The following is a 15,235-nucleotide window of genomic DNA, read 5'->3' on the forward strand; positions in this document are numbered from 1 at the left end:
CCATACAAAGGAAATAACACGAGGAGGTTTACTAATTGACATACGGGTCTTTTCTCCAATTTTGGAAGTAGGTTGGGGTTTTTGTATTTTTTTTTTCTGTCAATAAATTGTCATTAAAATTAGGTCCTTTCCATTGCCATCTCTGAAGTCCAACTATTGTTGGGGTTGTTGGATACTGATGTGAGCAACGTAGGTAAATTATAGTAGAAGCAGCAAATTATGTTTCTTGGGTAGCTACAGATGGCGTTAAATGGTAAATTATGCTTTGCTTTTCTATTCAATCAGAAGAAACAGAAAATCATGTGCATTGAATTTCCCAAGTGTATGATAAATCTGAAAATATTTGCTAGACATCTAGCATAAAATGAGTACTGACTTTAATCTTAGTTTTCTCTTACAGTTGCCTGGCCACAAACTTTCTTTAAATGCCATCAACCTTCTAAAGCTGTTTCTTTCATGGATAAATAAGTAATGTTGTCAGAGAGATCAGACTAGCAATTTAAGTCCAGTTAAAGTGCCTAGATTTACACATTCTGTCTTCATTTTCCATGTTTTAACCTTATATCCCCTGTGAAAGTCTGTATTCCAAGCAGCAGTGTACTCTGGAGACCCATACACATTTTTTAGATTTTATGTTAGTATTAATAATTTAGGGTGGTGTGGGTTGGATGCAGGTTATGCAGGCCTTCTGACCAAACTGTAGGAGAGCATTCACTATTTTATCTGTTGGTAGAAGAATATGAGGAAAACTAAGTGTAATCTGTGTTTGAGTAATTAGTTTTTGTCTCCAGAAGAGCAGTTGGTTCTTTCCATCTTACAGAAGTTCCAGTCAGTCTTTTAAAACATTTCTTGTGGAAAGCAAATCAAAATATGGTGTCAAAGTCTCCTCTTTATTCATTACTGGTTTTTTTGGCATGCAAATGACTGCTGGGGCATACAGTAAATGTCGCTAAGGTATTACTTTAGGATGTGGTTGAGTAACTTTGCATAATGAGACCTACTTCTGATTGTCTAATTAGTTATTCGTGGCTATAGCAATGCAAAACATGCCTCAAATAGAAATCTATTGTCATAGGTTACTTGATTACATGAGTATGGCTTCCACCTGTATTATGGTTCCTCTTTTTGTAATGACAAATGCCACAGGCTTCTATTGAATATTATAAGAAATTTTTCATGCAATTGTATCAGCTATACATTTTGATTAATTTTTCAATGTCATTCATCACATTTGAAAAAGGAATCTTACTATGCATTATATTTCCCAGTATAAAAAAGAAACATGTATATTCTCTTGCTTCCTTTCAATGTTTTTAGTGAGAAGGCCTCTGTAGTTTAAAAAAAATAATAATTGATAAAAGCATGCTAGTCATCCTTTTGTTCTCATCAAGCAGCAACCTTCATATTCAGTTTGCCTTGGTAACATAAATGTATGACTTTGCTTTATGTTTTGGTAGGCCAAAAATTTCCATAGAAGTTGCAACTATCACACTTCTGAGGAGCAGGATGTGATTACTAATGCAGAGGGAGTAGAACCTCTTTCTGATTAATACTCCATCCTTAGGAAAACTGCATAGTACAGAGAAGATGTTTTCATTTGTGGCCTGATGTTTATTAGCTTCAATGAGGATAATTAAGAAAAATACACAGCCAAAGGTGCTGTCCTGTCTTAATTCTGTTGTGCTCTTGTCAAGCTTCTAATCCAGGGAGTCCTGCCACTTTTTCAGGTCATAGGATAGCTCTTGCCTTTTATCAAGACTTCTTGCCATGGCCAAGATAGATGGAGAATGCCTTTCTATTAAGAGTAAGAAAATAAAACAGAACTTCCAGAACAGTAACTCGCTGTTACTCATGTAACAGTGCAAGTCTTAAAATATATAACTGACCTACTGCAAAACTTTGTGAAGAGGTTCAAAATTGTATACAGGCCTACCCTTTCCATTTGGTCTGCAAGGACTGTGGCGTTGTGAAGGATTATAAGTGGAGAAATTTAAAGAATCAAGTTGACTGCTCTGAGAATGAAGACCTTTTTTTTTTTTTGAAATCCAATTCCCCAAATCCTCCAGGGGTATAAGATCAATTTATCATTTTTCATATCCAGATGGTAAGTAAATGAACAGTTTCACCATTGGGCTTGCTATCCAAAATATTCCTAGAGGAATATAAATGAATGCATCATTTACAGTGACCAGATGGCAATACAGAAGACAGTTCCATGTTCTAGTAATTGTACAGCTTCTACTATATTGCATAAACCTATTCTGGCTTATTTGGTTCACCATCTGCAGAAAGGGCCATAGAAAATTAAAAGTGTGAATGTGAGGATTTACTTAATATTTTAGAGAACTTGGAACTAGTGTTCAGGTACTGTGTTTCTACCAGAAGCAACACTGATCAGTCAGTATTTGTCTGTCTTTGAAATTTCATCTAATGACAGGAGATGTGTTTAGCAGCAGATAAAATCACATTGGAACACACTTCAGCAGTTTAAATAAATGCAAAATGTACCCTTTTTCTTCATATTTATATATTTTCACATTGCTTAACTGTAAAACTGATATATGCTCAAGGGTTTTTTTTTTACCTAAAATCACCATGGTTCCAAATTTTATCAAATTTGTATCATTAACAATAATTATAGATATTTTATAGGAAATATTTCAAAGATCAGCTCATCAATCATGCACTCTGTTCATTTGGGAACTCTCTGGGTCTTCATGCCATAGGTGAATATTTATGCTATCTATTGTGAAAAGAGCTTTTATGGATAATTATTTTTATAAGCTCTAGGAATATATTCTTTCTCAGTTGTCTGTAAAGATGATGTGAGATTGTTGTGACATATGAAATAGAAGATTTAATTAAAAAATTGTTCTCAGCTGGGTAATTTTACGTAAGTATTTCAACCTGAATGTAAAAAGGTATACTGAGTTAGCTGAGAGGCTGCTGTTACGGGGCTTTCCCATCTAAGACTTCTTAAGAGAACAATAGCTTCTTTTGACATGAAAATACTCAGCTACTCTGTATGCGAATGGCTAGTAGTGCATTTTCTGTATATTCTGCAGTAAACCAAGTTAGAATTAATTGTGAAAATGAAACAAGGAGTTACAAGGTACTTGGAGTTTAAAACCACGATAAATAGATAAATTATGAGATTTTAAAAGTTACTGTTTAATGATAAATTCAACAAAAATTTGGAAGCAATTTAAGGCTATTTACCATGGTTTGTTTGTTTTCTGGGAACCAAGATAACAGTCCTGTAGTAAGCACATGAAAAATCATCCTTCATTATGTTTATGTTTCAAAGGGAAAATTACATACGCAGCTGTCTAATTAGTTCCTACCTTGATTGTGGTCTACTTTCATATGTATCAGAAATAGACTTTATACTGGGAGATCTGATTCAATCGTTTCTTGTAGAGAAGTTGATACAAGTGCATGTGTAATATGCAAAGTTTTAAACTGAAAAAGAATGACATTTTTTAAGAAGTTTAAAAGAGCAAAAATTTTTAATTTTTTTTTTTTTTTAATTATTCTGTATGGATCTTTCAAATGTAAGGACCTTCACAAAAATGCCAAAGGCTGCAAGTAGAATTTTTAAAGATTTAGTTTTAAATATAGTTTTGAAATCGACTTAACAACTTTTAAGTTCTGTGCTTCTGTTCATGTAATGTACCTTCTCGCTTTTTCTGACATACTCCATTTCTTCCCACATAATTTCTAATTGTCTAAAGCAGAAGGCAGATTCAAAGTTGAGCCATTTGTGTAAATATTTCAGATCATTGCTACCTTTTTTCCTCTTCCTATTTTTTCAAAAGCTGTACTTTCTTTAAAACTGTTATAAAATTAATTTCTAGCCCAATGGCACACTTAAGATCTGATGTGTTACCTTTTTAAAATGTAGTAGTTAGTTAGCTTTTTTTTTTTTTTTTTTCTGTGAGATCTGTAGAGTTGCAGTAATCGGATAAAATTTAATCCCTGATAAAGCCAGTTGAAAAACTAAACTTTATTGACCTCATTAGAGCCAGGGTTGCATTCATTAGATGAATGAAAGCTTCTTGTTCGATTTAAACTATATAGAAAATATTAACTAGAGCAGTTCTAGAGAACGGTAAATGTTTCTGAAATTCTTCCTTCTCTAATTATATATAGGCTATTTAACTTAGGCAGCTAAATACTGGTGTAGGGCAGTCATGCACAATGTTTGTATTGTAAGAGAAGCCATAAAAAGTCCCTATATTTAACTTCTCTACCACTCATTATAGAATTAATGCACCCTTACATTTCATATTTGGTGGGGTACAGTGTGAAAGAAGTTTGTGAGTAGTAAAGTACTGAAAGAAATATTAGCATTTGCATTCATCAGGAAAATTATCCCTTCTAATGTTAATGGCTTCTAGTCAATAGCTACTTTTCCAATGCCACCACAGAAGGAGCAGGTTCTGCTGTTGAAATGCAACAGGAGCTGCAATTGCAGCTGAAGGGATGCATTCTGTGCAGATTGGTTGCATTGCCAATTTGAAATGCATTTTAGACTTTGAAGTGCTTGGCCACAAAACCAGCATTTTTCTGTTCAGGGAAAGGAGAATGGGCATTGATACATAACTGATATTCCTTTGTGATGATTTGTAATCTGTGTTATTGCCTGTTACAATCTGAGTGGACAATCCAAACTGACCTAAAATTGCTGCTAAAATCTTAATACCAATCTCTCACATACTGTCTGTTCCTATAATAACATAGAGGAAAACCCGTTTTGATATTTTCATAGAAAATCCCTGAAGTTAATGTCAGAAAACCAATGGTTCAATCTCTTTATCATTTATATAGAATAATTAATCTTCTTTTATAGTGAACTTATCCTGTCCAGCATTGACATTGATGCATCTGGAGATTGGGAGTGTCTAGTAAACAATTCATATGGAAATAGCGCTAAACATGTAGAAATTGTGGTACTTGAAACGGCTGCACCCTACTGCCCTGCAGAAAGAATCATTAATAACAAAGGAGATTTCAGGTATGATTTGCTGGTTTTGGAGTGTCTTTCATATATTAATATCACTACAAACAATATTCATGCTTATGGACATGATACTTCAGTGTCAGATATGAAGATGTCACTTGCTGCTCATTTGTTTGTCATTTTATATAACATAGTGGGAAGGAGGAACACACAGTGATTTTTTATGGGAAATGGCACTTAGTGCTTCAAGAAGAGCGGTGGTTTGTGAAAGTCAGAGAATCTTTCTAATTCCTCAGTGAGGTTATATAAAAACTCAAAAGATGTAGGCTCTTTACAGCTAAATGAGACAGGGTTCAAAATTGTTCTTGGTTATTTTTCAGAATGGCAGAACATGATGACACTGTATTAAAGCATTAGCAGATTAAATCTTCAGGACTCTTCCAGTCTGTTCCAGTTCTGTTGGTTTTGTTCAGCTGAGATTAGAAGTAACAAATAACATAAAACTGTTAGTAAAATATTTCACTGAAGAGACTCAAAATAGCAAATAAAACTACCTAGTAAAGCAAATGGACTGTTGGAGGTGAGCTTAAGGACGCAGAGTTCCTGCAATGTATCATAAAATTAGAAAACAAATTTGTCCTACTATCAGAATCTTAGAATCTGTACAGTTTTTTTGACTAAACGTAATTATTGTGTCATCTTTATTTTTATCTACATATGCTGGTGTTTTTTTTTTCTTTGGGTTTTATTTGTTGTTTGGAGGTTTTTTTAATTTTTCATAAACTGAAGGAAAAGTTAAGGTTTCTGTGGAATTTGGTATTATTTTCAGTTAGCTGTAATATACTTCAACATTATGCATAAAGCTCTTAAACAAAATATAATTACCTGCTTGACAATAAGACTGATGTATGATGACATTCCCATTGAGAAATCAAGAAAGTAATTTGTAACCAAGTGAACTGTATTAAAAATTCAGCTTGAATAGTTAATGAAAGGAAAAGCAGACGAGAGAGGAAGCTTCTCTTCAATACCAGAACTTTCTGCATCTACTTCTGACCTGAAAGCCTATCTTCATTTTTAAAACTTTTTCAAAGGCCTTTCACTATTATTTCTTGTGTTTGAATAAAAAAAGAATAAATTAGAAGTTAGAGAAATTGACTCACATAACTTGTTTTCTCTTAACTATAAAGATATTTATTATGTGTTAGGCAGTCGTTCCATTTGCTGACCATATATTTATAAATCTATTTAATACACATATGAATTAAGTCCATTAGAGATCTTTGACAATCTCAGATATAGATTTTTTTTTTTTTTTCTGTCATGAGAAAAGCTGCCATTGTGTTTTCTCATAGTAGACGTGCTTAAACATATTTTAATAAGATCTTTTAAAATATGTATACTTCCTATCAGGTAACACATACTGAATCTTTTAGATAACAACTTTATGAAGTTTATTTTCTTTCCATGACATCGTTTTCTTCATAAATAAATACATATCAATTCTACAAACCACAGAAACTAACACCAGGGGCATTTTTGTCATTTTATATAAATCAAAAGAACAGGAATGGACATTTCTCTCCCTATTGACTATATTTCTAGAAATCAATACAAATTTATTTTTAAAATTTATATCAAAAGGATGCTGAGTCCATAGGTTCTTTGGGCATTTGAGGGAATGGGTTTAAAATTATAGTGAATTTGTCAGGCTCAAAGAGCATTAGAACTTGAAATTGTTCTGAAGGTTTGTCCTGAGAGGTGCAGCTAGCACATCAGTAGTTTTTCTCACAAAGGTATTTGAACTTTTGGTAATATAGCAAGTATGTAAGTAGAAAGAGCTGAACCACAAAAGCAAAGCTAGAAAGGGCCGTTCTTTTATTGGGTAAAAAAAGGAAGTGTCATTTATTTCAGCTGACCAGCCTAGGTGGTATTTATAATTGCACAACTGCAGTAAAAATTAGACACTGTGAGTCAGAATGAATTTGCCATATGTACTAGAAGATTTTTTCTCTAATGGACAGTTTGTTCAGTTTTTGTTTTCCAGCTCTCTGTAAGATCATTCTGAAATGCAAATGGTAATTGTTATGTTCTAACATTCCTATTTGTGAAGGCCAGATTCTGCTACCTATACTAACGCTAGTTTCAGAGTTATCTCTTTAGATTTACTTTAGAGGTAAGTTGCTACTCAGTATGGCCCAATTGCATTAATGCAAATGTTTTACTATAAGTAATATTTCCGCTCAGACATGAAAGGAGAATATACCCCTGTACATATTTTGATTTTGTTCTGAAGCACATTTCACAGTTCATTTTGCATCAATTGTTTTTGTATCACAACATTAATTATTCCAGTGATAGTTAGCTAAAAGATATGAAAATATTTTTCTTTTTACCTTTTCTTGTTTTGAAATAAGGAAAACTTACATAGCCCCAAACCTGTCAGCATATTGTGTAACAATATCCAAATGCACCTACATTTTGTAACTTAGAAGGGATAATACATATATTTCAGCAAAGGTTAAATGGCTAGGTGAGGCTTCACTGGCAGGAAAAATGTTTTTATGATTGACTGGGTTCAGTCATTACATCAGTGCAATTAAAGAACTATATTCTTTCAGGCATGCTGAGTGGCTGATGATACACTTCTGTTTTTTCTGATTTCTCCCAATTGGTCCTGCTTAGTCCATACTAGAAAATGACAATGGATTTTGTAGCAAAAGAAATAGATCTGACTTATGTCATTCCAGAGAATGCAGTGGATATAGAGAAAAATAGTATTGTATAATAATGCTTAATATACTATATTATATATAGTATATATAATATAATAATTAATATAATAATTGCCAGTCAGTCTCACCTTGGTGCCTGGCAAGATCATGAAACAGATCCTTCTGGAAGCTGTGCTAAGGCATATGGAAAATATAGTGGTGGTTGGTGACAGCTGATGTGGTTTCACTAAGGGCAAATCATGCCTGAGAAGTTTGGTGGCATTCTATGAAAGGGTATAGCATTTGTGGATAAGGGAGGAGTGACTGATGTCACCTACCTGACCATGTGCAAGGCATCTAACACTGTCGCGTATGCCATCCTTGCTTCTAGACTGGGGAGATATGGATAAATAATAGGCTAGATGGTAGCACACAGAGAGCTGTGGTCAATGGCTCAATAACCAAGTGAAGTCTCAGTGAAGAGTGACATTCCTCTGGGGCCAGTATTGGGGCAAGCACTTTAACATCTTTGTCAGTGACATAGACAGTGGAATTGAGTGCATGTTTGCCAGTGGTACCAACCGATGTGGTTTGGTCAATACACTGGAGGGAAGGGTTGTCATTCAGAGGGATGTTGACAGGCTTGAGAGGTGGGCTTATGCAAACCTCATGAAGGTGAACAAGGCCAAGTGCAAGGTGCTCCACATGGGTTGAGGTAATCCCAGGCACAAATGCAGGCTGGCCAGAGAATGGATTGAGAGCAGGCCGTAGAAGAAAGACTTGGGGGTGTTGATTGACGAGAAGCCCAACGTGACCTGACAGTGCGTGCTTGCAGCCAAGTCAACTGTATCATGGGCTTCATCAAAACAAGTGTGACCAGCAGGTGATTCTCCCCCTCTGCTTGGCTCTCATGAGACTCCATGTGGAGTACTGTGTTCAGCTCTGGGGCCCCCAACATAAGAGGGACATGGAGCTGTTGGAGCAAGTCCAGAGGAGGGCCACAAGAATGATCAGAGGGTTGGAGCACCTCTCCTGTGAAGACAGGGTGAGAGAGCTGTGGCTGTTCAGCCTGGAGAAGAGAAGGCTCTGAGGAGACTTTATAGCAGCCTTCCAGGCTGCTAACCTAAAGGGGGCCTACAAGAAAGCTGAAGATGGAGTTTTTACAAGGGCATGTAGTGATACAGGGCAAGGGGTCATGGCTTTAAACTGACAGAGGGCAGATTCAGATTAGATCTGAGGAAGTAATCCTTACTATGAAGAAGGTGAGACAGTGGAACAGGTTGCCCAGAGAATCTGTGGATGCCTCATCCCTGGAAGTGTTGAAGGCCAGGTTAGACAGGGTTTTGAGCAACCTGCTCTACTGGAAGCAGTCCCTGCCCATGACAGGGGGTTGGAACTAGATGATCTTTGAGGTTTCTTCTACACAAAACCATTTTATGATTCCATGAGCTAAATAGAATAATTCTGGCTGATCTTGATTTATAGTTTGTTTTCAAAGACTGTTTTGAAATCATACTACAGAAGTCATGTATACCTAAATAGTTTAACGACTGAGGGCTAGCTCCTTCCTCTTCCATGAGACACAGTCTGTAGTGAACTCTTGTTTATTGGTTTCTGATACATTCAGTCATTTTTTCTTTTTGGGGCTCTGTGGCACAGAGGGCTTTGTCGAGTTTGGTCAAAATACAAAGCGAAGATTGTCAGGAATATTTTGAGCATTTATCTTTTGCAGCATTTAGTAATAGGGCTTTGTTGTTTGGGGTTTTATGGGTGTTTTTTTTGGTAGGTTTTTTTTTGGTGTGGGGCAGGGTTTGTGTTTTTTTTTTTCATGGACTTGCCTCTCTGCTTTGTGCAGTCTTCAAAGATGAATATAGGGAAAATGCCATCCATATTTTTAGGGAAAATGCCATCCATATTTTTTCCTTATCACCAAAAGCCTTCCTGGAATTAATGCAGAAGTAATGTATGACCAGTCAGACATGAACCTGTATGATTTTGACATTTTCCAAGGAAACAAAGTAATTACAGAATATAATGAGGTAAAATTTAAAATAGCTTTTTTCCTCATGCATTCTGTATATTGTTGCTACACTGTAAGTTGCCTTTAAATAAGAAATTTCCTGTTGTAATTTTTAATTTTTATGTTGTTCATAGATGGCCCAAAACTTTGGCTGGGATAACTGCTTACCATCCCTGTCTCCAGTATTCATTTAAGTCCATTGCCTTTCACAACGGTGCAGAAGAGGCTAAGGCATGGCGTAAATGTAATCGAACTGGACGTTGGGATGAAGAAAACTATTCTGAATGTCCTTATTCGCAAGAAGTAACTCAGGTTCTTCATGCTTTTAGTCAGGTAATGTTATGAATTCCAAGGCTTCCCTTCTCTAGTACTGATATTACTGAATAGCTTGTAAGAAATGTCTGTTCAGCCACAAATTTGGGATGGATGGACTTTTTAGAGAATGTTTTACTTGAAGTTTTTTATTTTTAATTATTTTTTTTGTCTGAGTGGTGGACTCTACCTGACCATTAGTAGTGTTGGCAGTGTCATCAGTGCTTCACTTTAGTTCTTTCTTTGACTTCCCCTAATGTGTTTTTACCAGAAATATGTTAATTTCTCTTGAAGTTCTGTATCAGACTTTTGTCAGCTGAAGTGCCTTTCCTCATTGCCATTGTCCACAATGCATTTTAAAAAGCTGCAGATATGAAGCCTACTCCTAAATGCCTTTTTGATGTCTTTCCCAAAAAAATAGTACCTAAATGGTTTCTTGTAGATAAATGAGAGAGAATGAGATAAAAATTAAACAGATAGAAATGAATGAGAAAGAAAAGCATAATAGGGGACAGCCTGGAGGATGGCACAAACCTGTAACTGACATAAAAACTTTTACAGCTTTCAGTTTCCTTGATCATTTCTTCCCAATCAGTAGTGCAAGATAACACCACAGGAAGTTTGTTTTCAGATGTGTTCATACTTAACTAAAATAATTGCTACATTAAGAGAGAGCAGTTGCAAGATAAAATAATTAGGAAGGCCTCTCAAATTCTGTCAATTCTACTGTAACGAGGTTAGGCCAGGTTTCTCAGTGCTTTAACCACCCAGGTCTTTAAAAGCTGTGAGTATGGAGGCTTCACAACTTTTTGGGGTAACCTGTTCAAATGCTTGACTATCCTCATGGCAGAAAACATTTTCTTCATAACCAGTCTGCACTTCTCCTTTCAACTGACTACCATTGTCCCTTGTTCTCCCACTATGCATCACTGTATATATGAGGCCCCACTGATGTTGTAACGATGATCTAAAGATGTGGGCAAGTCGAGGATAGTAGCTTAGGGTAATGTTTTATGGGGCGAGTTAGTTACAGTCTGGAAAAAGTAGACAAAAATCTTCAGGATTTGTTGGTCTGTCTTGTGATCTTTAGATAACAGCAATGAAATCTAAGGCCTAATGCTGAAGATCGATTCATATGCCCCTGAAATTTATGTCTATAGTCCTAATGATGCATATAAATCCATGTGAAATTATAGCAAACATTATACAAATGGATGTGATTTCCAGTTTTTAAAAGAACAAAGAGATGTGATTTATAACATCTAACAATTCTGATGTATTTTCAGATGCACATCAATTTAACAACCGTGGTTGAATTTTCCCGCCAGCTGACAGCCTACACAAGAGGTGCTTCCCACTTTGCGGATAAAATGGATGTAATATATTTGGCTTATATAGTGGAAAAGTTAATTGTCTTCGTGGATGAAGTTGAAGATGTAAGATACCTTCTCTATGTTGAAAAAAAAAGTCACTTAGAAGTGAAGCCTTCACATATGGCCCCGTTTTTAATGTATCCAGGCACACAAATCTGAAATTGATTGCTAATATTCTGATAGCAGATATTCTGCATATACTACAATATGTTGCTTTATGCCAAAAAAGGACAACTAAGCCATCTCATCTGCTTGACAAAGGTGTTGTTGCTTAGGGATAAAAATTGGTTTTCAGTAAGCCATTTCTTTAATATTATTTTTCATTTTAATTTCTACCATGTCTCACATTTTAGAATTAAATTAAGATGACTCTCCATCTGGCCATGGGAGTTATATGTGCTTCTTTTGTTTTTTCCATTTCATCAGGAGATTTTCAGAGTTCTAAAAGCATTTATCACTTCACATGAAGAGAAGATGATGTATCTTTAAGTGCAAATTGCTACAGAAACTTTTGGTGTAACGTATGACATTTTTACAGAGAATTCTAATCAGAGTTATGCAAACCCTGTGGGAAAAATTGGGTTTCATAGAAAACAGCACTGGTCATCATAGCATTTACTGTTAATTTTCACAGTAACTGCTTGCATGAAGATTTCATAACCCATACATGATAGCTGTAGTTAAAATTGGCTCTGGGGATTGTAACAGTTAACATTTTAGTGCCAATTTGAGAAAGCCTCCAACTTCAATTTCAGAAGACCTAAAGTGTATTATCAAGTGCTCTTGAAGAATCATGTTTCAAAGCTACAACTGTATTCCGGCTCAAAACTCTGATAAGATCTTGCTGCTTGCTAACAAAAAAAAATTTACCATCCAAAAGAAACATTTGGGTTTACCATAAAGCCTCTTTATTTTTCTAGCAGCTGATGCATTATCCATTAAAACTGAGCACCATCCCTAATCTTTTAATTGATTTCTTCCTTTTAAATAGGTTTGAGTTTCTGGATTTTGGTATCGAAACATCTCTATTTCCACTGCTTATCTCTACATCTCTTACTTCATAATCCCATATTTTTTTCATAATTTAAAACAGTTCTTCCAATTTGTCTCCGTTACTTTCTTCTGTTTTGAATTTTACACTTTTCCTCTGTTTCAAGTTCACAAAGTATGTTACTTATTCATTGAGCTCTTTACTAATACCCGTTTCTTAACTCTCACTCATAAGGTACAAAAAGAAGTGAAGTTAAAGTGTCTTTCACACATGAGGCTGCACTCATGTAATTATAAATAAGACTGAACTTTATATAATACAAGGCAGCATATGAACAAAGGTGTGTCAGTTTGCAATTGACTAGCGGCTGAAGCTACAATTATATAAAACAATTATTCATCAAAATACATACACAGAGGTTTTATGTGATTTATCAAATTTTAAAATAGTTTTAGCCAAACTAGTACAGTTTCTGTACATCCTCTCTGGGGAATGCCTCTGTCAGTCAGCACAGAATTATTCTTTTCTTACAAGTTATAGGTACTTTGTCCCATCTGGTGGTTCACCTCTTAAAAAAGAGAACTTCAACAGCAGTACCAGGGACATATTTGCAATGTACTATAACTTTTTTGCCAGGAATATGTACATGCATTAGCCCAAATTTTTGTATTTTTTAATGCCATGCATTTACTCTTCATTAATGCATTTAATTGTAATATAAATTACATCCTTTTCTGATTTCTCTCCTTTTGTATATTTATAGACTGTTCTGCCTCAATAAGTTACTGCCTAGCTCATTGATGTATGCTTGGTTTCTCACTCTAGTCTGTTAATGTGTTTTATTATTATTCATCGTATCAATAACTCTGTCACATTGTCAATAGCCATCTAGAATTATCTAGTAATTATGTTCTCAAAAATAGATTAAATATTTGAGGAAGTCACATAAAGTTTCACATACAGTCTCATTATTTCTGTGTCCCTTGCAATGCATGTGAAATTTGTGTAGTTTTTATTGAAAACACTGATCCAACTTCATAATCTCAGGCATTTCTTAACCCATTTTCACCATTGCTGAATATTCTGTTTTCCTTCCTACTGAATCGTCTTTGTATTTGCCTTATTTTTCTGTTTCTATTAGTTTGACATTTAGCCTCTTTAACTTTTCTTTAGCTATATTTCTCTCAGTCACTTTTTTCACTTCTTTATACCTTTTTATTAAGGTTTACTTGTGATGACCTTGCTTATCTATCTCATGTCTTTGCCTTCAAAAATAATGGTAATATGGTCATGTTAATTGTGAAATCTCACTCAAATGAAGTTTTAGAATTCAAAAAATAAATATTTTTATTTCTATGTGAAATAATCTCAGGAAAATATTCACAGTGATGTTTACGCTTTCTAAACACAATATAATAATAAAAATTTGAAGCACATAGTCATACTTACCAAAATCTGCAAAATATCATAGAATGGTTTGGGTTGGAAAGAACCTTAAGATTATCTAGTTCCAACTCCCCTGCCAGGGGCAGGGATGCCTCACCATAGACCATGTCACCCAAGGCTCTGTCAAACCTGGCCTTGAACACTGCCATTATTGGAGCATTTAGCACTTCTTTGGGCAACCTGCTCCAATGCCTCACCACCCTCACAGTAAAGGTCTTCTTCCTTATATCTAACCTGAACTTCGGCAGTTGAAGTTTAAACCTATTACTCCTTGTCCTGTCACTGCTGTCCCTGATGAAGAGTACCCTGTCCAGCATCCTTGTAGGCCCCCTTCAGATATCATTTGGCAAAAAAGATTTATCACTTTGTATTGTCCACAAGAATGAATCAAAACATCCAAAGTTATAAGCCTACACTTTCTGTATAGACAATGAGGTGATGCAGGTTTGTATTGGCACCTGAGTTACATCTCAAATTTACCCCATTATGTCTGTAGGAAAAAATATTTTTCAAATATATTTTCCTGCTTTATTTTTATTTTTCTTCCCCTCCTGTCCCACTCCCTCTCCTCCCCAAGGTCCTTTGATTAAACACTAAGTAGCTCTTTAGAAAGGCATAGTCAATTTTAATTAGTTTAAGAAAGGGTGTGATAATTCTGGGATTGCATTTATTACCCAAAGAGAGACTCAGTTTTTGTGGTGTATCTAGAAGATAAGCTTTAGAATTGTGAAGAAAAAAAGCTTTCCTTAAAGGCAGTTGCACTTTTCTTTATTTTTCAAATAATTTAATTTTCTTAATAGAATCGAAACTGTCTTTGAATGAAGGTTACCAAACAAAATGAGGTACCTTCTTTCACTTGTACTCTTTTCCTACTTGTGAGTTTTCCAGTCAATACCATTTTGGGGGGTTTGTTTTATTTTCTCTTCCAGATTGGGGATGCTCTTATTGAAATTGCCAGCAATATAATGTTGGTCGATGACCATGTGTTGTGGATGGCTCAAAAAGAAGACAAAGCCTGCACCAGGATTGTACGATGTGTGGAGCACATTGCAAGCCAAATACTGACCAGCAATACTCAAGTTATATCAAAGGTATTTAAAAAAATTACAAATTTTTTTTTGACAGAATTTGTTTTTAAAATGTCATTTTTCTTTATAGTTTTTACAGCCAACTAATCTATAGACAAGTGAGAAGGGAGATTGTGTAAGCCAGATGCACAACATAGACAATTTATATAAATATACTTGTACTCTGTGATTATTTGTTTTCTTCTTCTGGATTCTATTTTGAAGACCGAAGTATTTTTTGAGTATCATTGATGGTGTTAAAAAGTGACTTTGATTTATTGCAGTGATTCTTACAAAGGACTGTTCACAACACTATCTTTCTAGTGTTCTTACTATTCACACAGTTTCT

General features: G+C 35.1%; 1 protein-coding gene across 1 annotated transcript in view; it reads left to right on the forward strand.

Moving 5' to 3' along the window:
* ADGRA1 (adhesion G protein-coupled receptor A1) overlaps positions 1-15,235 on the forward strand; it is a 281,612-nt gene that overhangs the window by 135,992 nt on the left and 130,385 nt on the right. The window contains exons 8-11 of the mRNA XM_057402264.1: positions 4,853-5,017; positions 9,832-10,030; positions 11,296-11,445; positions 14,749-14,910. Coding sequence (XP_057258247.1) covers positions 4,853-5,017; positions 9,832-10,030; positions 11,296-11,445; positions 14,749-14,910 — 676 coding nt within the window. The remainder of the gene's footprint in view (positions 1-4,852; positions 5,018-9,831; positions 10,031-11,295; positions 11,446-14,748; positions 14,911-15,235) is intronic.

The sequence above is a fragment of the Pezoporus wallicus genome, unplaced genomic scaffold, assembly GCF_028554395.1.
Source record: "Pezoporus wallicus isolate ANWC-B61680 ecotype Strahan unplaced genomic scaffold, APGP_CSIRO_Pwel_v1 contig_6787, whole genome shotgun sequence".
NCBI classification, from domain to species: Eukaryota; Metazoa; Chordata; class Aves; order Psittaciformes; family Psittacidae; genus Pezoporus; species Pezoporus wallicus.